Source organism: Styela clava, chromosome 3 (genome assembly GCF_964204865.1).
Source record: "Styela clava chromosome 3, kaStyClav1.hap1.2, whole genome shotgun sequence".
Classification (NCBI taxonomy): domain Eukaryota; kingdom Metazoa; phylum Chordata; class Ascidiacea; order Stolidobranchia; family Styelidae; genus Styela; species Styela clava.
In genome coordinates this window covers 4,101,779-4,127,012 of record NC_135252.1, presented here as the reverse complement: position 1 = coordinate 4,127,012, position 25,234 = coordinate 4,101,779, and the positions used below count along the sequence as shown (strand labels likewise).

General features: G+C 36.8%; 3 protein-coding genes across 3 annotated transcripts; 2 read left to right on the top strand and 1 right to left on the bottom strand.

Moving 5' to 3' along the window:
• The first annotated feature begins 1,173 nt into the window (after positions 1-1,173).
• On the top strand, positions 1,174-9,756 carry LOC120343348 (monocarboxylate transporter 2-like). Its single transcript, XM_039412490.2, has 11 exons — positions 1,174-1,359; positions 3,783-3,886; positions 4,013-4,156; positions 4,479-4,574; positions 5,554-5,918; positions 6,685-6,861; positions 7,181-7,281; positions 7,671-7,794; positions 8,226-8,352; positions 8,822-8,916; positions 9,168-9,756. The coding sequence occupies exons 1-11, from the start codon at positions 1,259-1,261 to the stop codon at positions 9,306-9,308; spliced, it is 1,575 nt and encodes a 524-aa protein (XP_039268424.2). The 5' UTR covers positions 1,174-1,258; the 3' UTR covers positions 9,309-9,756.
• Positions 9,757-14,745: 4,989 nt separating this feature from the next.
• LOC120342081 (large ribosomal subunit protein uL15-like) lies at positions 14,746-18,613 on the bottom strand. The gene is made up of 5 exons (XM_039410754.2): positions 18,540-18,613; positions 16,746-16,809; positions 16,604-16,679; positions 15,824-15,995; positions 14,746-14,901 (listed from the first exon to the last, which is right to left on the bottom strand). The coding sequence occupies exons 1-5, from the start codon at positions 18,540-18,542 to the stop codon at positions 14,773-14,775; spliced, it is 444 nt and encodes a 147-aa protein (XP_039266688.1). The 5' UTR covers positions 18,543-18,613; the 3' UTR covers positions 14,746-14,772.
• Positions 18,614-19,095: 482 nt separating this feature from the next.
• Positions 19,096-25,109, top strand: LOC120342080 (eukaryotic translation initiation factor 3 subunit M-like). The gene is made up of 10 exons (XM_039410753.2): positions 19,096-19,303; positions 19,653-19,785; positions 20,419-20,557; positions 21,339-21,462; positions 22,180-22,358; positions 22,675-22,774; positions 23,051-23,132; positions 23,606-23,749; positions 24,296-24,356; positions 24,762-25,109. Exons 1-10 carry the CDS (start codon positions 19,262-19,264, stop codon positions 24,883-24,885), a joined length of 1,128 nt encoding a protein of 375 aa, XP_039266687.2. The 5' UTR covers positions 19,096-19,261; the 3' UTR covers positions 24,886-25,109.
• Positions 25,110-25,234: the final 125 nt, after the last annotated feature.

Sequence of the window (25,234 nt, the reverse complement as noted above, 5' to 3'; positions counted from 1 at the left end):
TGACAAAATATTTGTCCGGCCGTTTTCAACACAGTTTGAGTCATACCTGGCCTTGGTCAAAAATGTTTGGTGACTCCCGTTCTAAGCAAACGCAGTGTCTGAGAGGCTGCATTGTACGTCATCGTTGATTTTCTGGTTGGTCATTGTTACGGAAATAAACAAGGAAATCGATGCTCTGGGAAAAATTCATTGACTGCCACTTCCCCAGAGCATTTCGAGCAAGCTATTCATATATGTAGTCGCGATGAGGAGATCCAATGGAAATCTATTCTATTCATACTCTTTCGCCTACCTGACCCGGCCATATTGGGTCGTTTCTGGTCAAGCTCTGCTAATCGCAACAAATGGATTAACAGACAACATCCGCAGTTCTTGGATAGTTTTCGTTTAGTTTCACTTTTACCTGCGGTAGTGTTAATGGAAAGTATTTAGGGCAAAGGCAATTTAATTAGAAATCGCACTCCAAGTACCTGTGTTGGCAAATTCGATCGGGTATCGTTCAATCCGTGGTAGTCTGGTCTGCTCTTTTTTTGTTACAGTTTTCCGAAACACTGTGCATTGCCGCTCATAGACACACTGCGATAATCGACGGCCTTGCACGAACGCAGTCTGTCCTGTGCCCAGTGATCGGGGATGACGAGGCCGTAACAATACGCAGCAGAGCTTAAAGTCAACTTGGTGTTACCATTTGAGAGCGATTTTCCAACGCTTGTTGCGTCGAAAAGGTTTAGTAGGGAGGCCCGGAATGGTTTATGAGAGACGATAGCTTTTCGGTTGTTTGTGAAATTAGCGACCATGAGAATATTGCCGATAATGGCATATCGTAATTTTCACCTGGCCTCGTTTCTTGGGCAAAGCTACACATGTCGTACTTGTGAGCATAGTGCAGTTCTTGCAAATTATGCAGTTGCAAACCGACATCACATGCCTATCACGGGATACAAACTATCGACTCGAAGTCAAAACGCTGCATTTTCTTCGTTATTCTATTCAATTAAAGAGTCCAGCTGCACACTAACACAAATGTATTTCTGTAACGTTTCGTCCGACCAGAGTCAGACTTCCTCAGACAAGCAGTTTACAACAACAAAAAAGAAGATAGGAAGTTAGTCTCGCGCAACCCAACTCAGTTTTTTTTTTCTTCGTTATATCGTTTTTATTTGTTACTTACACTGTATATATGTTTATTGCAGGTTTCATTATTGTATACCATACGGTGGTAGTCTAAAATTGGGGCTCATTTCTTATCATTGACGACATGACGAAACAGGATCCAGAAGCCAAACTCGATGGAGGTTGGGGATGGGTCGTCGTTGTTGCTGGATTAATAGTGTATTTGATTGTATTTGGATCTTTAAGGTCAGTACACTATTGTAGTATCATACCTCATCCGCGGAATGTACATGAGCCGCCTGCGGCAATGATGCCACCGGGCTGATTGATTCGACTGTTATACTGAATTGGTACATCAATATTAGTCTACCAGGGATAATTACGCGACATTTTTATCGTAATTATGATACCGAGCTGCAGGCGAGACCAAGGCTAGTTCTATGATTGCATAGAAATATGGGGCATATATCGGCAATAAGTAACAGCTCAGTTCAATTTGATTGTTTTTTGCTTTCATAAATTTTATTTTAAATGAAATTTATAAATTGTATTGGTTTTTGCGCAACTTCCAGTATATTATAAATTGTTCGCGACATGGTTGACACGGCAAAGTGATTCCTGCCTTTAAAAAATACAGTAAGTCAAAATATCGTTTCCTGGGAATGACGGCAATTCAAATCCGTCAATGGCTTCATATTCCGTAATTATCCACGTAGACAAAGCGGCGGGCCGTTACGCTCTTTATGTTTTTTCCTCAATTTTTCTTTGTAAAAATCCCACATGGCTATCAATGGATTAGGCTTGAAACAATATTCGCATTCATCATTGTTCAGTGTTGGAATACTCGTTAATTTTTTGAGTAGCTAATTGGCGAACAATGTTAAACTTCCAAGAAACCTATGAAGAGTACCCCAACATTTAGTTTTGAAACCACAAATAGAAAATAGGAATCGCGTATGTACATAGACTGTGGTAAACTTGATGCTGTTTGTATATTGCTTGTGCACTTTACCTATTACTACGCGAAACTCCATAACATGTATTTTGTGTGTTTAATTGGATGCTTGATTGATTACTCTGAATATTACGTACTTCTTGCTATTACTACAAAGGTTCATTTAGCAACTTGACTATCTTTTAATACGAATATATGTAGGCGAAGTTTTCTAGCAACACATTGATTTTCATTTAGTGTCTAACCCAGTGGTCGACAACCTTCTGTCGCTCGCGGGCCAAAATTAATGGTTGCAAGTCATTGGAGAGCCGGACATATTTTTACGAAGTTGAAAACGGAACGAATGATACTTTTTATACTAAAAATCAAGCAGTGATACATCTTTCGAATAGAATATAGATTTATTTCCTCATTGCATCTCATAAAATTCCATTTGAATATTTTCGGCGTCATTGAACCCTTTGCACTTAGCTTCAATTTTTTGCGTTTTGTTGCCATTTGTCTAATCATAATTAAATTATTGACTAATTAAACGAGTAATTGTGAATTTCATACTTGTTAGATTATAACATAATTCAGTTTACACGTGTCTCACAATAAATTTTGTTACGGAAAGAATACAATCGTCAAAACTGCTGTTTTGTTACTATAACTCAGTGAAGCGTCGCGGGCCGGATCCCGAGTTTTAAATCTCGTTTGGCTATCAATCGCTTTCATATTCTGTAGCCTATGCTTATTACTATTAAATGGGGCGTTCATGATATGCGTTGCAAAATTTGTTTTGAATGCAAATTAATAACATCCTGTTTGCTATGTGAAAATGATCATCATCGTTAAAATTTGACGATTCATTCTACTGTAATTGGTGTTGGCACTGTCAGCACGATAGTAAACTACAGTTCGTTTCCCAGTCACACACATTTACAATATTTAGTATTTTTATCTAAATTATTTTTAATTTCGTTATGATGATATACGGACTAACGGATCTAAAAAAGTAACACTTTTTGGAGATTTATTTTATTATTCACTAAACTAGCGTTATACGTGCGCTTTCCATTATAGATTATTTTTGTTATAATAATATTGGATGTGAAATCTCATATTTGCGGTGCTGTTTTCAATGCACCGAATTCAGTCAAATAGTTTAGGATAACACGATTTTTAACAGATGCTTTATTTATTTGGAAACTAAACTAGATGGATAATTAACACGCCTAAAATAGGACACTTAACTAATATAGCTACAGTTTCTTAGATGGTACAGCTGGTATGATAGACCAGGGCTACTCAACTATTTTTACCAAAGGTCCATTTAGAATACTTCAAACTTACTGGGGTCCGGACATTACAGAAAATTCATTTCATTTAATAAACGAAAATTCAAATCCAATATTAAATTAAATACAACAGCAATAAATAATTCACAAATATGGATACAAATGTCGCACATCGATACCAGTACGACAAACTGTGTAGTTGTGTATGTAAATGATATCTAAAACTATAAAACGAGGCTCATGCTGCCATAATAAATAAGCAGACGGTCCATATTGAATGATCGAAAGGTCCGGATTCGGACCGCGGTCCGCCAGTTGAGCACCCCTGTGGTAGACTATGCGAATTCTATGCACCCTAGCTGTCTATAATAAGGCGACCGATATGAATGATGCGGATTTAATAGTATAAATCTGAAGGTATATATTTGTTTTAGATGCCAGAGCGTGTTATTTGTTTACATCGTTGAGGAGTTTCAGGCTGATTTCTCTGATGTTGCGTGGGTTTCCTCAATCGCAACTGGTGGCTTCTCCTTCGCAGGTATACTTCCTTTTAAAGAAACCTATTATTCTATTGGAATCAGTCATTAGAAGATTCCTCAGAAACAATTTTCCGTGTTTCCAATTCCGAGAACTATCTGACATCATTTATTTTTTTACAATCCAGGAGTTCTGGCAGCACCCCTGATTTCCAAACTTGGCCACAGGTGGACTGTTATTCTGGGTGGCTCCATAGCAGCTTTAGGGTCATTGCTTGCTTCATTTGCCCCTACCTTACTAGTTCTTGATCTTACTGCTGGGATTTTGACAGGTTCGTATGGTCAGATTTCAATGACGCTATATATATTTGTATGTGCATTATATTTTTGGCCGATAGCCATTGTCAAATTCAACCTATACTAATATTTTTAATATAAAAAATTGCTGATATATTTATCGTCGATTTTTTATACTGATATTTCCTGAAGCGCATATGACACATTTTGATGACATCATTTATAAAGTTGTCAGATTTTGTTCAACACAACACGCGAATGCAGCAGGATGTGTGCAAACCAGATACTGTAGTTTGAGCTGTAGTCCCGATTTAACCTCTAGTTTTTATTCACATTGTTGGTTTACGGTTATTCAAGGTATTGGAATGGGAATTGCTTTTGTGCCTACACCGGTTATCATCGGCCATTACTTTACAAAAAGGAGATCGTTAGCAATCAATATCGCCAGCGTTGGTAAGTACCGTGCTAAATATCATTCAACAATACCAATAAGAAGCCGAATGTCGTATAGCTTCAAACCGAGGAGTTGTAACACCTATAGTCTTATCCAACCATATCCAAGACCGCCCAAAATGTCAAATTCGAAAAAATTGATGGCTGAACATTTTTTTAAGTTTAGCATTTCCATATACCATCCCCACCTCAAATGAAACTGTCTAACTGTGAGCAATGTGCTTGACAACGCAGAATAATAGTTACTAAAATTCGCACAATCCTACTTGATTCTAATTGACCGTTCTAATTTAAATGTTGTTTGCACATAAATTCACTATCAAATATCTTGGGTTCACGGTACGTTTTTCTGAAGACCGGCCTTAGATTATATATTGGCGAACATAACTTGTAATTAGATGCATTGTGTAACATGTATAATGCAAAATATCCATGCGTAATATATTCTTGTAATACTCATTGCGTGAGCTATTTAACGAAAGGCTACGGTAGTTCCGCTTTATAGAAAAAAGTTTTGCCCGATGTACAGGCATTATATCAGCCGTCATATCAGACCTAATCAAAATAATTTCATAAAACGAGTGTGTTACATCATATATTTCATTGAGTTTCGTAAGACTGAAGGCGCCACGAATGCGCGCGAGCCGCGAGGCATCGTTTCTGCATGATTACCATTGGTTATGTTCAATAATTTGCTAAAATTTCTTGGTTTGTAAGTTTTGTTGTTCTTAGTAACAAAAGCAAATAATTCATGTAATGAAATAAATTTTAATCAGCTACTATATTTTATTCAAAGCCATCTAGTTCAGACAATATTTCTAACCTGTTATCGACAAACAGCTGGTTGAAGTGCACCGTGAGCACTTGTCTCAATTTTTTGATTGATCGTGTGTGCAGTAGGCAGTGTGGAGGCTTTTTAAAAGTTTAAGAATTAAAATGTGCCTTGTTTTCACCTAACGTTTTCATTCGTGTTTTATAGGGGCTTCCGTAGGAACACTGGCTGTTTGTCCTCTCAACCAAGTCATAACTGACGCTTACACTATAAGAGGTTATTTTTTGGCATTTAGTGCGGTGTTTTTAAACATTTGTGTTGCCGGAGCCCTGATGAGGCCGCCACCTAAAGCCCCGGGGGCTGAGGTAGCTGATAAAGAGGAAGTTCAAACACTGTTGGAACGTACTGACGCTGTTGATGAAATCCAAAAAAATACAGAATTTGAAAAATCAGCACCAGAGAATGATAAACAAAGGACATCTGACGATGACAATGAAATACCGAAAAAATATGAAGAAGATGAAATTGAATTATCACAGTTGATTGACAAAGTGGAAGACAAGGAAGCAGAGGTATGTTCTGGTCGCGACAATATAATATTGGCGCATAAATATAATCACATAATTATGGTTACACAAGACCTCGGTTCAGGCCTTAGATCACTGCGAACTGTGCGGCCGCCGCCTTGGTCCCGACGCTAAATCTAAGGGGTGCACTGGTTTTCCCCTATACTTTATTGCACACATTGTATTTCCTACTCGTTCTTTGAATGCCTGATAATCAGCGAACCCTCGTTCTCTGGTTCAAACGTTAGAGGTCGCAGCAAATGGGGTAACGTGCACCGCAGCTATAGATCAACGTTATATTTGGCGTTCCGAAATTTATATTAGATTAACGTGGAGCTTGTGATATTGATGCAGCTTACGCAGTGACGACATACGTGCATTTTCTAAAATTAGGAAACCTGTTGTTAGTGAGTTCGATATAAAATAGAACCCGTTCTTAAAAGTTTTAATCCCGTCACTGCTTCAAATCCATGCTTGTCTGAAGATCAGTTAATTAAAGCTGAAGAAATTCCGAATGTCCTCCACCTTCATAGACATAACATCTGTCTGTCTGCAATCTATAGGGATGCTACTCCTCTCGTGCTTTACTATTACGACACATCAATATGTGATTTTGGTTTGTGTTTTGAACTGGCACCCGAATTCGTCTCCAACAGTGGTCCCGAATTGTTGTTTTAATAAGTCAATACTGCATTATTTGCAGGGGAGTAATTGAACATATATATCTATTACTTCAGTGTAACCTATACCATATTTAATTATATACATATAGGTAAACGAAGAAAAACCTGACAAAAATAAGAAAAACGAAGACACATGTTGGGCTAAATTCATAAATTCTCCACTTTTGCGAAACCGATCATATATTATATATTGCGTATCGCAAGTTGTATTTTTAGCTGGATTTCTATGCAATCAATTGTATATCGTACCGTATGCTGTTATAGAGGTAAGAAATAACTTTTTCAATGATTTTGTTCGGTAACTGTTTCTCAAATATATATCTACAATGTAATGCTATTCGAAATAATTATATACATATTTTTTCATGATTTGGCTTATGAAGGCATGGAAGAACAGTGGAATCGGCTAAGTATAGTCTTCGCTTGACTGATCTTACTCAAAGAACCATTTATTCGAAGGTCATTTTAACTTTGCAACATTTAACATTTAATTGCAACGTGAGGTTTTGCACATTTTCAAACAATGTGGGTGGAGAAATAAAATGCCATGTCCCTGCTGAATGTTACGCTCGTTTAAATTTCTAGGTAGGTTTACCGAAAATTGAAGCTTCCTTATTGATGTCTATTGGTGCGTTCATTGAGATCGGTTCCAGACTGATGTTCGGATTTCTGGGAGATTTAGAGAAGTATGTACGCTATTTTAACGCACAGACCGCCCCTCATTCAAGTATTCCTACAAAAGTTTCAAACACTGAAATATTAGTAAATTTGCTGCGTGTTTATGAATCTATGGTATTGTTATTTGTGTAATCTTAAATATTTATACGTTTTCCGTCCTATTGCCTTCTTTTATCAATCATCAAAATTGTAATCTAATTTTATATTCACGTTTATATATCAAGAAATGAGCTCTAACTTAAAAATATTTTTAACGGGTAATCGTTTTGCTCATTGATCTGGTGATAAATTCCGTGCAATATTTGAGTCAGGATATTCAGAACGACTTTCAAAAGATTTTTATGGCTTGAATATGATTCGCAATAACTATATCAATAAAAGCTACTTTAAATTTTAGGATTAACAGAATTTGGCTGTTTTCTGGAGTTTTGTTCATAATGTCTGTCTTTGCAACCATATTGCCATTTATGAAAACTTTTGCAAGTTTGGCAACTATTACAGCTCTAACAGGATTGTTCCAGGTATGCGATGAATCACACTATCCAGAAAATTTTCGAGGTTTGGAAGTTATGCGGCTTATGCCTAAATAAATTGATTATACAAATTTGAAATTCCACTTATTTGAATGAAAGATATTGAGTGAAAATAGGATGTATTTTGCTTATAGGATAATATTTTCATATTTATGCCGGGGTAGATGAAAGTCGGCTCAAACATATTATGGCAAATCACTGCCTCCGGTTACTAGTCCGTATCGGGTATGGGAATAGTTGCTCCGTTCTTGCTTCAGGTTGCTTAATGGCTAAGCGGTTACGTGAAGCACCCTGCGACAGAGTTAGTTCATCGATCCTCTGTCATATAGTTATATTCTAATTTTATTGCCATTGTGCAATTTTTCATTCTTTCCGAGGACGTGTTCAACTCATATGGTTAACATTGTTATCAATGGCAGGGTGGATTCTCTGGAATGTCCGTAGTTATTCTTGCAGATATTGTTGGTCTAAAATTATATGCTCCAGCACTTGGAATTTCTACATTGTTGAACGGGTTCGGCACACTTCTAACTCCACCTGCAGTTGGTGAGAGAATATTGATTGCATTCATGAGTCGACACTAAACATATATTGGGTTTATTAAAAAGTATTACGTGAATTACGTTTTTAATTTATAACAGTGTAATAAATTATTGAATTGATCTGAAAATGTCTCGTATATATATATATATATATATATATATCAATAGATATACATATAACGTTACGCGAGCGGTGACGGTATCACTGTTCTAAATTGTGATGGGTCTTATTTATTCAGTCGGTTCTGTTACAAACAGAACATTGACAGTAACCAGTAATGCTAACCGGTTCGCTGATCTCATAAAATTCCGTGAGACGGTTCTATAGAACCGACTGAATCCCACCACTGTTTCCAGGCTATAGTAATTTACAGGCGTAAAATCAATCATCATTAGACAACTTGTATAGGAAAATTACAGAAAAAATGTGACTATGCAAGCACGCGGAACAAAACAGTATTCTCAATTTTTAGGATTGGCTGTTGATGCCACAGGCAAGCCGAGTACAGCACTGTTCATAAGCGCCGGTATATTATTTCTTGGAGCCATTTTGTCAGGACTAATAAAGGTAACTTGCTTTATTTGTTCTAAACTTAAATTGCTGCGTAAATACTATTTTGGAACTTATTTTGTGTTCAATTGTGAGTTCTTAAATTTTTTCTTCACGCCCTTTGTGTTCTGCTTATTGTATCATCGCGCCTTCCAGTCGATCTCAAAGCCATTGCGTTAGGACTAGCAGTTGGAGTGTTTATAATAATAATTACAATAAAACAACATTTCATTTTATGATTAATCTTCTGTTACTTTTCATGTCACCAGATAAGTATGAATTTTGAAGAGCGGGACAAGAAATCTCACGAGAAGGGTGCGCAGAAATCCACGGATCAGGAAAAGAAGCACGAAATGTCAGAAATGAAAGAATTGACGGAAATAAATACGAATGATGGTCAAGTCCAATAACCAACGTTGACTTGTCATGCCAGATCATTGAAACTCAATTTGGAAAGTTTCCTTATTCTTCACCTCCATCAAGACATCTCGGTGACAGTAAAGATGATTGGACCTGTTTGAAATGCGTGGTTAAATCTCGAATATTTGCCGATCATTACGTTAAAAGATTATATTCTTCGTCACAGATCAGAATTTTATAAGCGCTACTGTGAAGAATAGAACTGACATGGCTTAACTCCAATGTATATACATATTCCGAAAAAAAAACTTGAATGATTGGCACGTCAAAGAAACGGACGGATAGACTCCAACTCCGACAAAAGCCATTCTATTGTATAACGGTTTTCACATGATTCACCGAACTTCTGTTTCTAAGCTGGTTCAACTAGTAGTCGGGGTGCTAATTTCCTATCTTTCTATTAAATTTTATCCATAAAATAAATCTAGTACAATGGGAGTTCCTTACTGAACGCAATATTAACCGTAACCGACCAGCGGATACGCGAACCACCCTGCGAGTCCTCTCGCACATTATTAACCCTGCATGGGATTCGTACTCACGTTGGGTAATCAGAGGTGCGATCGCGAGCACAATCATATCTTTATTTTGAACACCTGTGCTCAACGTGATCACAAACCACTTCTTCGTTGCCTTCCCGCTTCCTACATTTTTCCTGTTGCAATGAAACGGCCCTTAGCTGCACGATTAGTGGTGTTCGGATAGGCTAAAAACAGAATCCGCCCGAATCCGGTTTCTTTGGAAAAATATTCCGAAAAATCCTGCTCCTTTTCGAGTAAAGATTTCCAAACCTCAGCAAATTCCCTAGTGAATTATACCATTCTGCATATTAAGTTTAAACTCTGTTTAACAAGGAAAATCAGGTGAAAATAGGATATCGAAAACGAAACACAAGCTTCTATGGCTTGATATAAAGCAATCCTGGGTTTGATTGTCAATAAATGCAGTGCGGATGAAAGTAATATTTTTTCTATTACGATTAAATCATGTTAACCTGCCATATTTAGTTGCATGGACGGTAAGAAGTATTCTGGAGAGTAACAAATAGTAATACAATAATATATGAAACAGCCTATTCTTAAAACGATATCAGACTATAATCCAGTCTGTGATTGGAAATCATTCACAGTATGGAAACCAACCAGTGGTGGGATCAATGACATTAAACAACTGTTGTTTAATGTCATTGGTGGGATTCAGTCGGTTCTATAGAATCGTCTCACGGAATTTTATGAGATCAGCGAACCGGTTAGCATTACTGGTTACTCTCAATGACTTTTTGTAACAGAACCGGCTGAAAAACATGACTTTTGTGATGGAACCGGCTGACAAAAAAATTGAATCCCACCACTGAAACCAACATATTGGCATTGCTCTGATAATACTGTAATATGATATTATCTATGCTACAAGAACTGATTACAAGGGTCCGGTATTTCTGTACCTACATGATATAGACCACATTTCAGCATTTTCAGGTAAATCATGAAATATGTCAAATTGAATAGAGCAAATTATGGCCTACATCTGTCTGTCTGTACATTGTGGATTTGCTGTTGATTGATCAATTTGGGATATCCAAAATGAACTATAGTCAGGTACCGTAGTGCATAGTCCACACTACTAAGTCAAATTAGGCATGGCATTTAATACTCATTACCCCAACATAAATCCATAATGACTACCGGTACGAACTTACAAGTAACTCTGTAACTACAAGTCCAGAAGTCAGTAAGTGCAAAAGCTGAAAAGTCAGAAAGTGCTGAATTCAAAGAGGATTCTCAAAACAATCATTCATTTAATACTCACATATTTGTATTCCAAAATGAATTCAAAAGCAACAAGTGATAAATTCCTAACTCAACGGACTTTTTAGTTGTTCATGATAATATAATCCTTCACAAATTATACCAAAACACACAAAGCTTGTTCCTTTGCTTCAAGATATAGCAAAACCCAGTGGCGGCGCGTGGTCATTTTGACAACCGGGGCAAGCTACTGCGGGACCAAGTCACCCCCATCTACGAGGACAGGATGAGCGCTGTAAGTTCTCCCATCATTTTATAAATATAAAAACCATTCCATCGGTAACAACCAATCGGCAAAAGCGACAATTTTTAACGATAAGAAAGTGTCTTTAAAACCGGTCCAAGTCAAGGGATTAATAAATATAGACATAGTTTATTTTGAAACCTCATTCAAAAGGAAAGGCAATATTTACCCAGATAAATACAATGGCATTAACAGAAACTTCGGGAAAGCAGACAAAACCTAAAATAAGGTTTAAAACGTTACTATGAAGAAAGGAAAGTTAATGCAAAGATAAGGACATGCGTCGCTCACTCATAGATATATATGCTGCTAGACTTCTACTGCGTGAACATATATGCAACACGCCGCGGTTTCTTGGAAGCAAAATGCTCAATAACGCGCTGATTAAAGTCATGCATCCCAGAAATAACGTCTCTGTGAATGGATAAAACAGCCAAGGAATTTAATCTATCTTGCTTCATTGTGTTTCTGAGATACGTTTTAATACGCTTCAGCGTGCTGAATGTTCGCTCTGCGTCGGCGGAAGAAATAGGCGTCGTCAAAATGATGTCCAGAAATTTTGCAGACGACGCAAAGGTAGTTACTAGAGTGTTATCTATGAGGAACCCATAGAGCGCGCAAGTTGATGTGATGTTCAAAAAAGTTTGATTGGTGTATATACATCGCAATTCATTTTCCAATTTACCCACGTTTATCATGGGGTAAAATTTGGAGACAGTAGCCAACAAATGGATGGGAAATTGACGTGCAAATTTTGAAAAATTTTTGGGGTTCATCAAAGAGAACGCGGCAAGGTGTTCAGTGCGCAGACGATCGCCTATTTGATTCACCAGAATGTCACAGCATTCCTTTGCAGACAAAATCAAACGCTGCGTTGTTTGCCCGCGGCGTAAAGAAGCACTCCACGTGTCGTCGTATTTTATTGTTTCCCGGATACGAGATACAGCATCGCAGAAGTCTGAAATACACGACTGCACAGACGCTCCATCCATTAGCCTTGACTGCAACGCGCCGTATAATACATCCACGTGATAGAATATTGTGGAGAAAAAATGAAAACTCACCATCTTCTAGCAGACGCTTTAGACCTGCCGCCTCCCTCACAGAGCGTTCGTCCCAAACCGGAGAGCTCTGAATGCCATTGAAACACTCAATGAACTCAGACCTAATTTCGGACACGCCCTGCACCACGCGTGATTGGAAGTTCCAACGTGTTGGTGCACAAGCTGGGAGACGGTGGCTACATATCTGGCGAAGGAGGTCAGAGCGCTTCGGCGAAACGGAAAAAAATGAAGAAAACCCCGAAACATTTGCAAAAAATATGCGGACGAGAGGGGTATCAAGACACATATTGTTAATAACGAGGTTAAATTGGTGTGCATAACAATGTAAAAAATGCGCATGAGGAAAATCTTCTTTTATATAAACTTGAACACCATGTTTCGACCCACTCATGACTGCCGCGCCGTCATAAGTTTGAGCTATCAATTTTGACTTCGCGTTGTAAGGCTGTAATACTTCTTTCAGTACAGCCGATATCCCACAAGCCGTGCGATCAACGATTGGTACAAAGCTGTGAAATCTCTCGGTAGGTTTACAATCTTTCACAAACCGAAAAATCACAGCCAGTTGGGAAACGCACGTGATGTCAGTTGTCTCGTCAGACTGAATCGAAAGGAACTGGCAATTCTCAATTTCCAGAGCCAAATGTTGTAAATAAATTGTATACATTGAGTCGAGCAAATCATTTTGGATAGCCTTAGATGTCCCTTTCGAAACAGTTGCGGCATCAAGATGATCTCTCAATACTGTATCTAGGGATGCGGTGTATTCCACCATATCCAAAAATACCCCTCTATTAGAAGAGCCAGCCCGTTCATCGTGCCCATGGAGGGACAGCTCGTGACAACCAATGAACTTCAAAACATCTATCAATCGACCGAGAACATGGCGGTTTTTCTCGACGTTTTGGTTGTGCCGACGAATAGAAACCGCGCGTCCTTCATCCAACTGTGCTGCAATATTAACATTTCCGAATGTTCGGTATTTTACTGCATTGTCCAGATGCTCCATAGAAGATTGATGATCCCTGGCACGCTCGGAAAGATGTTCAAGATCTCTAAAACCAAATTTACACCAACGTGAGTCACGGGCGGTAGCAAAAAGTAGGCAATAAAAACAAAAAAGTGCATTTTTGTCCTCGCTGTAACACAACCATTCGTGTTTTTTATACCAAGTTTCTGCGCAGAATGTACGCCGACGCTTTCCTCCGTCATGGGATTGTTCCAGTGAACAATTTTTTGGTTGATAAGGCCCAAGACGTTGTACCTCTAATTTTTGTTCCAGCGGCAGCTGCGAAAACGGAGTGCGAAGTAGTGCATCAACCTTATTCATTAGGAGGTCTAAGGCTAAGAAATGCGAAGCCGGAAAGAAGTGAGGAGCTCAAGAGGAATGTGGAAAATCGAAAGCAAATGGACTAAAGGTCTCTAACTGATTCAAATAGCGAAACAAGCGACAAAGACGAAGGCGAGGAAACTATCAACTCTTCAAGCAACCAACGAACGAGAAGGAATGCGTGAATAAGTCAACACGTTGTTGTAAGAAACGTCGGCATTGTGTCGTCATAATTTCGGGGCTAGCCCCCGATGATTTAGTAAAATAAACAGAAAACAAACGCGGCGAGTGGAAGATAAAAGAGAGAATACGATATACAATGAGCAACCGGGGCAAAATCGGCGTCGCCCCGTCGACGTTCGGCGAAGGCTTTGCGAGCGAAAAATGAACCATGTCGGGAGACTATGGCTAGTGTAGACAGTCTGTGCAACCGATATTGAGGTATTTTTCGAATATTTTTTATTATACCGAAAAAACAACCGGGGCATTGCCCGATTGGCCCTATTGACGCGCCGCCACTGCCAAAACCATGACGAATCCTTCGCCACTCAAGCGTAGCAAAGCCTTTCTGAAATAAAAAACGTGTGGTGACGGCAAAGAGTAAGACGGATAGACTGAAAGTTTATATCGTCAGCCGAAATTGGAAAACATATACAAAATGATTCAATTTTTTCAAAATCCGGCAACCTGATTCTGCACAGCACTATGGAAAACGTTATAAGCGATTAAGGCTTATCGGACTGTTACTCAAAACTAACACTCGCATTTGGTTAACAACCCAACACCATCACGATATATCTTATCGCAAAATCGGCCATCACACAGAGGCGAAACCAGTTCAGTGAAGGAAAATGACTTGACACATGCTAGAATTCAAATTCACTTTTTTGTCACTGTCACGATACCCGGGATATAAAATATTAGAATGCTGTGCCCACAAATCGACACACATGAAAGCAAATATAACACCATTCCAAGAACTTTTGGTTTTGCTGTTTATTGTCAAAGTTAAGCAACAAGAACGCATGTTCCACCAACTTTCTTTATTTTTTCTTCAGCACGCCTGCTAAAAAATCTTGCTTTCACAATAACTGGTTGTTTGGGAAGAACCCCTTTGCCTAAAACTTTGAAGTATCCCTGTGCACAAAAAAATATGGTCTATTAAAATCAGCGACATATGAAGCAATCGAATAGTACAGTGTACAGATATTGGAATACAGTGAACCTGTAGTCGAATGGCTCGAAACCAACAATTTGGTGGTCACCAGGCGCACGACCGAGTGAGATACCACCCGAACCACGCATCTCGAGCATTTAACAAGTATCAGTTAAGTCAGAACATTAGCGGGATAACAAGTCCTGAGAAAATATTGATTTACGGTAATGCTTTTCTTGCCTTTGATCATAGATTCAAAAAGAGAAGTAATGAAATAAAGGAGAACAGGAAAAGACTGCGAAACACCAGAAGGGTGTTTGAGTGTATGATCTCGCATGACAAAGTCTCCAATTTTCCACGTTTTTTAAAAAATAAAAAAATAATAAAGAAAGATAATGTCGCAAAGCAATAAGCAGAAGTAGCGACAGCAATTGTTATTTAGATATATGTTTGATTATTATTTTAGAATGCATAAGAGCAGTTTGCCCATCTAGAATGGCGGGCCATGTAAGTATGACATAAAAGTTAAATTTTATGAACAAAAAAAAATTGGTGTTACAAAAGCGAAAAAGCCTTGTGACGAAACTAAATTAAATCGCAGTCTCAATAAATTCCTCGAGACATTTTTAGCTAAAACATCAAAATTTGGTTTTAGTTGATTGTGGCAGCCTCAGGCGGACCACATTAAATTACCCAACGAGCCGGAATTGGCCCGCAGGCCGTAGTTTGCCCATTTAAGCATATTGAAAATTACCACTTTTGTTTCTTATGGCAAAAAATGTTACTCAAACAAATTGGTAGGAAGTTCATTTACCTCAAGATTCCTTTCAGTTCAAAGCATACCGGTAATTATTAACAGATCTTTGTCACAGTAATAAAAAATATAGAATATATATAACTAACCGCTCGGACGACGTCTATAACTGGAGCAACATCTTTCTTATCCTTGTAGTTCAGCCTAGTTTGTTCGCTGACAAGTGACCACAATCTGTCGAGGTTCACAGTTGGGCAATACTGCTTGTTACGGTTCATATTGTAAACTCGCATTCCAACCTTACCGAAGTAACCAGGATGGCTATAAAACAGTAATAAATCCTTATATTAAAGTAATAATTATATTTAATATCTACAAAGTAACACGGTACACAAAAAACTCTTGCCAAATAAGACAATCATCCAGTGTTGGTGTCTCGTACCTCAAGCACTCATAACGATTTTTTCACAAGTCAATCATAACCCCCACCTGACTGCGTCACCCAAAAATTATGTCACAACCGTGTCATAGAGCTTGCCAAGGTATACCTCTGATCGCCTGTAATGGCATCTGCGCCGACGATGAAGAACTTACTAACGGCAGATCTCTCTCACATTGGGATTGTTGTGACGCATAAAATAGCTTGTTTGATTTCAGTTAAAAGTGCGCTTCTTGGATGACAGTTCGTATAGTTTGAAGGGCCTTATAAAATCATCGTGACTAATTTTTGGATGACAGTCAGGTTGAGGTTAGGATTGACATATGGAAACAATTTTCAAAACAACTAGAAGTACGAAAATACACTAGACCCCAGTGCTGTACATTCTTTGTTTTGGCACACAAACGTTAGTTTATCAACACAAAATGTAACAAATAAATTAACGTCCACAAACATTCAGTGAAAGTAAAAAACTAAATTCTGATATTACAATTTATCATAATTGATTCTGTGGTGATGTTGTCCACCAGCGTTTCCTCTACCACCAGGATGCTTGCGATGTTTTCCTGTAATCAAGATGCAATGTTATATTTGAAGTTTTGAACAATTTCAGAATCTTTTCATTCACTTACCAACTCTACCATGGCCGTGGCTCACATGGCCACGTAACTTCCTCGTCTTCTTGAACCTGGAAACCTACCAAAAAGAATATACGCTATTAATTTGTAGTAAAATATTTCATACTCAGCATAGACCGCATCTATAGACAAAATTTGGGATATGACTTGGTGGCGAGTATAATATTAAATTCATCCAGTGAACTTTGTGATAGCCCCTTTCAATATTATGAAAATGAGGACCTCCCACGGAACAGCAAACCACTAAAAAAATGATGACTTGAAAATGAAGCATTTTAAAGATAATACTAATACACAAATTGGATATTTAGGGATTTGAATTTCGTTCAACAATGTCCAAGAGGAATGTTACCTGCAGTCAATTTTGAATACAACCATGAGTCAGTCCATTACTGGTAGCAAACCATTACAGCATTAATAATTTGTGCGTTTTTAATACGAATGGCACCGACGAAATAGGATTCTTGTGTAGTTTCGTTTGTATGTGTCATTCCAAACCCCCACCTGCAACCTGACTACGCCATCAAATATTACATCACTGTGCTTCACAGTGACGTAATAAGGCCCTCCGAAATATACGGATAACCATCCAAAATTTAAGACGATTACCCGAAGTCTGGCAAGCTTTTTCTCTTGTTGTCTCGCCGTAGCTATGCCAATTATGACAGGGATCGCTGGCGTTCGTTATTGTCAGTACAGCACACTATACAAATTCCAAAAATTTCCCTCCATTTGGCTCTATAAAACAAACACTATGTGTCTCACAAACAAGTGGCGTCTGGGACCACGTCAGATGCGTCATATCACACCATGGTTCTCTAATAATAATATAAGTTAATCGCGGCCGTCACATGACCAAAATTGCCGTTTTTTGCTAAAAACTCTCGAATGCTACTGTAAAATTTTTTTTCCTTCAGTAAATCGATCGTCTTTTCCCAAGGAATACAATGATGACGTTACTAGATTGCGCTTTTTTATAGTATTCAGCGCAACTTCATTATACTGTATTATTACCAATATTGAGGGACAACAATGTCCAGACGTCTCCCAAAGGAGGGGTGTTTGATCATCTGTAAAATGGGTTTCCCTGAAATGGGACAATGTCACCCGAATTGTATAATGTGCCGTACTGATTGTGGGCAATCACTGGCGTTTGAGCAATCAAGACGAAGTTCTCGGACGACGTAGTCAGGTGGGGGTTGGGAATAAAATATGCAATGACAAGCCCAAATAATAAAAAACAATGATACAGTAATAAACAACACTCGACCAAGAAACACCACTATTTAATAATATTATCCATGTCTCAGTGTCCTGTTACCACTTTATTCAGAACAAAGGGTTATAGACTATATAACGTTATACATGATTTCTGTATATACCAAGTATGTTGATAAATTATACTGGTACCATACACAAGTTACCAACAATGGTACGTCTGCACACGCAGCAGCATAAGTAACTGCTTCATCAGCTTACTTCCAAACATGAAGCTTTGCCCCAGATTATGGCAAGTTGTGGGTTTAGTTTTACGACAAGAACTTGATTTGCCCCAGATAGTGGCAAGTTGTGGGTACTATTTCACGTATGTCATAATAACTTTGTTCCTGTGCCAGTACTCAATGAAGATCAGTATTATCTTCAACTGACAGATTCAGCGATGATCAAGACCTTGAAATTGATTTTCTTTTTAAATGAAAAAGATGATATAAACAATTCGCCGTTTATAAACTGTGATACAATCAAAAACTGAAACGATGTCAATGGATATAAATATAGACCGCTCACCATCGCGCCTCCCGTAACCAAAAGGCAGATGAAGTCGATTCGTTTTAATTCGTACAAGAGTCAAAAATCGATGACCCGTATCGATGACCAATAAAGTTTGTTAGTCTTTTTTCTTGCACCTAATCATTTGATTGTTTTTATTAATTTTTTTGATCTCAATTTTTGACTCATATATAACATTTTTCGGTTTATGTCAAAAAAATATTGTGAAGACTACTTTCACATTTCACGAGTCGCTTTTGCGGCTCATTGTGCGCATTGACTTCGGCGACGAGGCGCATGCTTTTCGACCGGTGCTTTTCACGATTTTCTATTTGAGACGCTAAAAACTGCCAAATTGAATAAACCACATTGTGGAAACATAAAAAAAATAAGACTTTCATATTGAAATATTATCTTCCACGTAGATATTATTTTTCATGTATATATATATATATATATTAAATAATGAAATGATTTATTTGAACATGAAATTCACAATGTCGTTACACACATGTAACATGACCAGCATTTATAGAAGATTCAATGTTGCGTTTGAGGCGTGGAAGGGACATGAAAGTCAGAAAGTAGGCAAGGAAGCAAGGGTTTTTAGGTTTAGCAAAAACAAAACTAGTAATTCAGTAATTACAGAATAACCTGATCAAAGTAGGTACGGTAGCGAAGTTGTGTGTTGGAAGTGGAAAAAAACTTGTACTCTTAATTTCAAGGTTAAATACTGAAATATGAGTGTTCCAGCATTTATCGATCTTCCTCCTGCAGATCAGGTAAAATTTTAATCTGTTTGTTTCAGTATTTATACTTATTTTGATGTTTCTTTATTAAAGATGTTCTGCAGTTGCCAGTAGTTTTCGTATGCTTTCATGTTGGGTTGTCAAATTTGTCATAAATTCAGTATTCAGATATTACACAAATACAGAAATAAGCTGATAAAACCCTTGGCACCTTAGCATGTTAGCAGAATCCTGAGATAAGTGATTAAATGCAATCAATTTATGATTTTTATTCTCTAGCAAGAATATTTCTTAATTCGATAAGTAATTTTTTGCAAGCTTGCAGCAGTATGGTGTGTGCTGTATTGAGGACTTGAAGTTAATATTTTGTCATTTTCTTTAGGCGAAGGAATTGCGTGAGTATCTAAAGTCAATTGGTGCAGAGATTGATATTGAAAACAAAGAAGATCTTTATGAAAATGTCAGCGAGATAATTAAATCAACAGAAATTCTTTGGAAGAATTGTGACATCAGAGGTATATATTCCAAGAGTTGTAAAAATTTTATATGACATGACATGACCCATCGTAAATTTGGGATTTGTCAGTTTGTTGACATGGGTTTTAGAATGTTTGCCCTCCATTAATTAGCTACAGGGATGGTGACTCCTCTACGGCCCATGGCCCATCTAATTGGGCCCATGCCCCATCAAGAAAAATTCAATTATCTTGCCAAAATTTTTAATATTCGAACCAAACAAAAACACGGGATGCCACCAATTTTTTTTTACAATGAGCCTTTATATAAAAATAAAGCAGAATACCAAGCTACAGAAAAGGATACTCCTGTAGTATGTGTACCAGGTTAGGCTTAGGACAAAATTTTGTTCATATTTTTAACATTATAGTTCTATTATGAGTTCAGGGACTGTCTGTGTTAGCCAAGTGAATAGTCCCTTCACACAACTTGATGGGCTATGGCCCATAGCCTGATGGGCCGAGGCCCAATTTGATGGGTCATGGCCCCTGCCTATGGGCCGTAGAGGAGTCACCACTTTCACTCTTAATCAGAGCCTTATGAACTATGTACAAGGTTTTGAATAATATTCCCAAATAGTGTATATTGTCAAAACATGTATTCATTCAATTTGTTTTAATGTATATTTGCAGACATTGAAGGAGTAATAAACAGCATTCTTTCTTTACTTTTCGTCATTCCTCCTACAAATTGTACGCCACTGATAAAAGTTTTGTGTGACCAACTGACCAAAGCTGCAGAATTTGGCAAAGCGTCTCTCTCTATGCGATTGTAAGTAATATAAAGAAATTTTTGCAATGCAATTAAGAGTAAAAATATTACTAAAGAATGTATATTTTGCACTATCATCCATAATCCATGAAGTGTTTCTGGTTTGAATAATATCATTTTACAGATAACTTTTCAAACTATGGGCCATTGTTTCTGGGTTAGTTTATCTTGATATCCTCATCAGCCGTTTTGTCATATTTCTTAAGTTCGTGCTTCCTTAGTTTCATTTTTATATCCTAATGAAATCTATCCAATTCAGATCCTGGTTTTAATGTTCCACAATGTGGATTAGTAAATAATATCTATCAATATATTTTTGGAAATATTTGTTCTCATATTTAGTTCGTCGTCTAAACGTTGCAACCAAGCTCTCACTTATCCCACATTTGTCATAATCTTGTCACGATTGTTCTCATTGGAATATCGCATTATATATGGATACTCCAACCTACTGCCACAATGTTATATTTATTCAAACAATCACATAACATGATTTCCACGTCATATTATGCTTAGTTTAACCATTTGTCCCACAATGCATATTTACCCTAACACAAAGCAGTGTGGGACAAGTGTACTGAAAATGGGACAAGTGGGACACAATCAATACCTTTTGGTCTCCCATAGTTATTCTTGTTGTTTGGATAAATGTGAACATTTGTTTTTTTTGTTCTATGGTTGGAATCCTTTTTTTGAATGTTCAAATAAATTGATGTTGCTTAACTATAGTTGTCTTGTTTATTTAGAGAAAAATTTAAAAATTAATTTTACTACTTTACAGATTGCATAATTTCTTTCATGGTTACGACATCAAAACACCTTTTCTTTATGATACATATTGTGCGTGGTTGAAAGTTGCTGGAAGTAATGGAAGCATTAATCTTGTTCCTACCGATTTAAAAAAGGTATGATCTTAATTATCATGATTTATTCAATAAAATATTTACGGTATGTGGATTCTATGAATAGTCATTGAAACATGCATAGAATAGTAGAAAAATTAAGTAAACACTGGTAACTGGAGTAATGGGAACCTAATTGAGAATATCTTTATATGAGATATCATAAAACTAGAACCTGTTTGAGTCCACTTTGAAACAGTCCTAAATTTCATAGAAATTCTAGTAATAAGTTAGTGCCTTGACTCGACCATAATTGAATAAATGAGAGATATTTCTATGCTTGACTGAAGAATTCTAATCTCGATTGTGTTAGTAAGCAGCAAGCAAGACTCTTGTAGCAAATAGAATTGTCATTTTAATACCTCCTGCTGTAGCATTATTTGCATAAGGATCCACTAGCACAAAGGCAGAGAGTTGCATAATTCCAAATGACAGTTATAATTGGTGTTTGGAATGAAAAATTAATTTTAATTCAATTGTGTTAGTATAGCATAATAGTTCATTATTCAATGGAAGTCTAAATAATTTAATTTGGTTATGAATATACACAAATTTGAATTTTCATTTAGTTACATAGTTCTATTTTCAAACTTAAGAAAACTCACAATTTTTCAAAAATTAATTAATTGCTTGAATTTAATTTCAAAATGAATTTTATTGGAATTATTTTGGTTCTCCTATTCTGATTTTACTGTGTATTTCCGCATATACTTTCTGTAGGTTAATTCATGGATGGACTTGTGGGGTTCTACTGTTGATCAAAGACATACCCTATTGAGACTGATGTATGATGCTCAGGTATCTTGTGGAAATAGTGACGATGCAGCTGGCACAATGATACAGTTGCTTGGTGACTATACAGAAGATAATGCTTCTCAGGCTAGAGAAGATGCACATCGGTAAGGGCCAACATCTCTTATTTTAGGAATTGTAATTTGTATTCATTTCAAGACAACTAACTCTCTTGTAGATGATATGAATAATTTTGATATTTTTCATCCAGTTGATTGAATAGAATATATTATATGAAAATAGACCAACATAATTTTTTTCCATCGCTTTGTCATGATTTCTAAAATCCCCTAATTTTTTTGATTCTGTGTTATTTCATTCCGCAGGTGTTGTAAAATCTGATTAATATAATTATCTATTGAAATTGTAAAATATGTATGTGACATGAACAACTGTAGAAAGTTAATATTATTTTTCTTATAGATGCATCGTTCGGGCCCTTGCTGACAGTAATACTTATTTGTATGATCACTTATTAACTTTGAAGCCTGTCAAATTTCTGGAAGGTGAAACTATATTCAACGTAAGTAGGAAGCTACCATTTGCCTGTAATCCTTCTTGGTGATTTTACTCTGATTACTTTTGCTGATTTACCAATAGCTCATTGAATCTGGTACATATTTCTATTAATAATACTGGCCTTTTCGTATACTTTTCAATTCAATAATAAATCTGATGTATATAACATGTAGAATAGTCATCTTGAACATCCACACCATTCCCTACAGTGTTTGATATTTCAAGTTCTATTACAATTCTATAACATTGATCTATGACATAGAAATTATTACTTTCTCAGCTTCTCAGTATATTCACAAGTGGAAAATTAGAAGATTATCAGAAGTTTCATTCTGAAAATAGTGAATATTTGAAAAACATTGGTGTGTATGGAGTTTAGAAATCTTGTTTACAATGTCTAAAATCAATTATTGGATTGTGGGAAAACTACGAAAATCTTGTATGAAAATGTTGTTTAATGATCACTAGACTTGAGATGACTAGGTATAAAACGCCAAATGGAAATCTGAAAAGAGGTTGATAAATTTGAAAACAGATCTTTCTTTTTTTCTTGTATATTTTTATTTTATGGTTGTTGTCTGCTAAAACGGGGGTGGTCAACATATTGAGCGGTCGATCGCCATGTCTGTAGTGGTCGATCGTGTATAATTTTGAGTGAACTCAACATGCTAAATATTTGTTTTCAACTAGTATTCATGAAACAACTGTTTTTGCTCACCGTTAATTCTATGGGAGCTGAGAACTGTTAGCACTCGTCATTCGCTTTGTGTGACTTGTTATCGATCAATCAGTCTCAGGGTATCACTTACGCTAATTCATTTTACTTTTTTAACAGGTTTGGATCATGATTTTTGTCTTAAGAAAATGAGACTTCTGACACTTATAGATGCAGTAACTGGCAAGAATGATGTGCCTTTTAGTGAAATCCAATCCCAATTACAACTTGGTGAAGATGAATTGGAAGAATTTATCATCAGTGGTAAGATCTTAATTATAGTTTTAATCAGTGGAAAAAATATTGCATTGCATTGCATTTTTCATGGGCAGGAATTTTTTTCAAGTCTGCGTTTCTTGAGTTTTTTCCCTAATAATTTAGCGTTGCTTGGGAGAAAAGTTTGGAAACCGCTGACTTAGTTGATTGCATACACGAAATAAAGTGCTGTAAGCATGTAGTTCTTGCACTGGAATAATCTTGATGGTTAGACTGAAATTATACAATTATATTCAAGGTTCAAGCTACACATTAAACACCATAGTAGTTGCAGTATCCCCAAATTCACATCAACGATTAAGTAAAAACCACGATCTCTGAATAAATGTGAAAAATGGTATGTTTGATTCATTGATAAGCAAACGAGTGGAGCCATAGACTAACTGCCGATTGGTCTATTCAATGCAAATTTTGGATTTACTATTTACCACTCCAGCATTAAAATAATGCTAAAATTGATGCCCGTTACACACTGTGAACAACCTTTACACTTGGAACTTTATTTTTCTAATCATTTTCATTGTTTATTTTTAGCTATACAGAGTAAATTGATCACAGGCAAAATTGATCATCTTAACAGAAGGCTGGTTGTCAGGTATTCCACAAGTTTTGAGTTTTGCTATCTTCAATGCTCCATAGGCATGAGTCCAACATTATTATTCAATATTCTTTATGTTGGAAGAGGAAAGTTTCTAAGAACCACAGCTCAGTCATCAGTTAGGGACATTTGTTGACACTGACAAGTTCGCAATGGGATTCATGCGATAGTAACAAAGTGCCTACAAGATTATGTGCTATCAAACTTCCATACCAAAACTTATGTCAGAATTCACCGTGCTGTGGCTGTGCATGTTCACTTTAACAAATAATCTATTCTTGTTCTTTTGAAATATAGAATATTTTAAATCTGAGATGCCGGTAGCTATGAATAAGTCTTTGGTTGTCACACATAGGGGTAACACACCTTGCTTGTTTGCGATTATATAATTTTATTTTTCAGTCACACAACACAAAGAACGTTTGGTCGACATCAGTGGCAACTTCTTGCCGATCGTTTGTTGGAATGGAGGAATAATCTGAATAATGCTCACTCAAAGCTCGCTACAATTGATCCTATCCAATAATATGAAAATCCATTACATGCTATGGAAACACTTTTTGTGCCATTGGTGTTTTGCTTCAATCATGGCGGAGACCTGTATCATTCATCTTGTATTTAAATGGAAGTATGGATATGTTATGGGCGACAACATTATTTTTGTTTTTGGCTGTGGTTATAATCTTCATCAATTCGTATCATTGGCCAAGTTTTAAGATGAAATTATATTCTGAACAAGACAGAAATTGTGATTTGTTAAATGATTGATTGATAGGGGTAACAATTTGCAGCGAGTGCAGTTGGGTAGAAGTCTCGGTCATGTGCCATCAAAAGTTTCATGTCCGAAATTGAGTACAATCTCTGAGCAAGTCTCA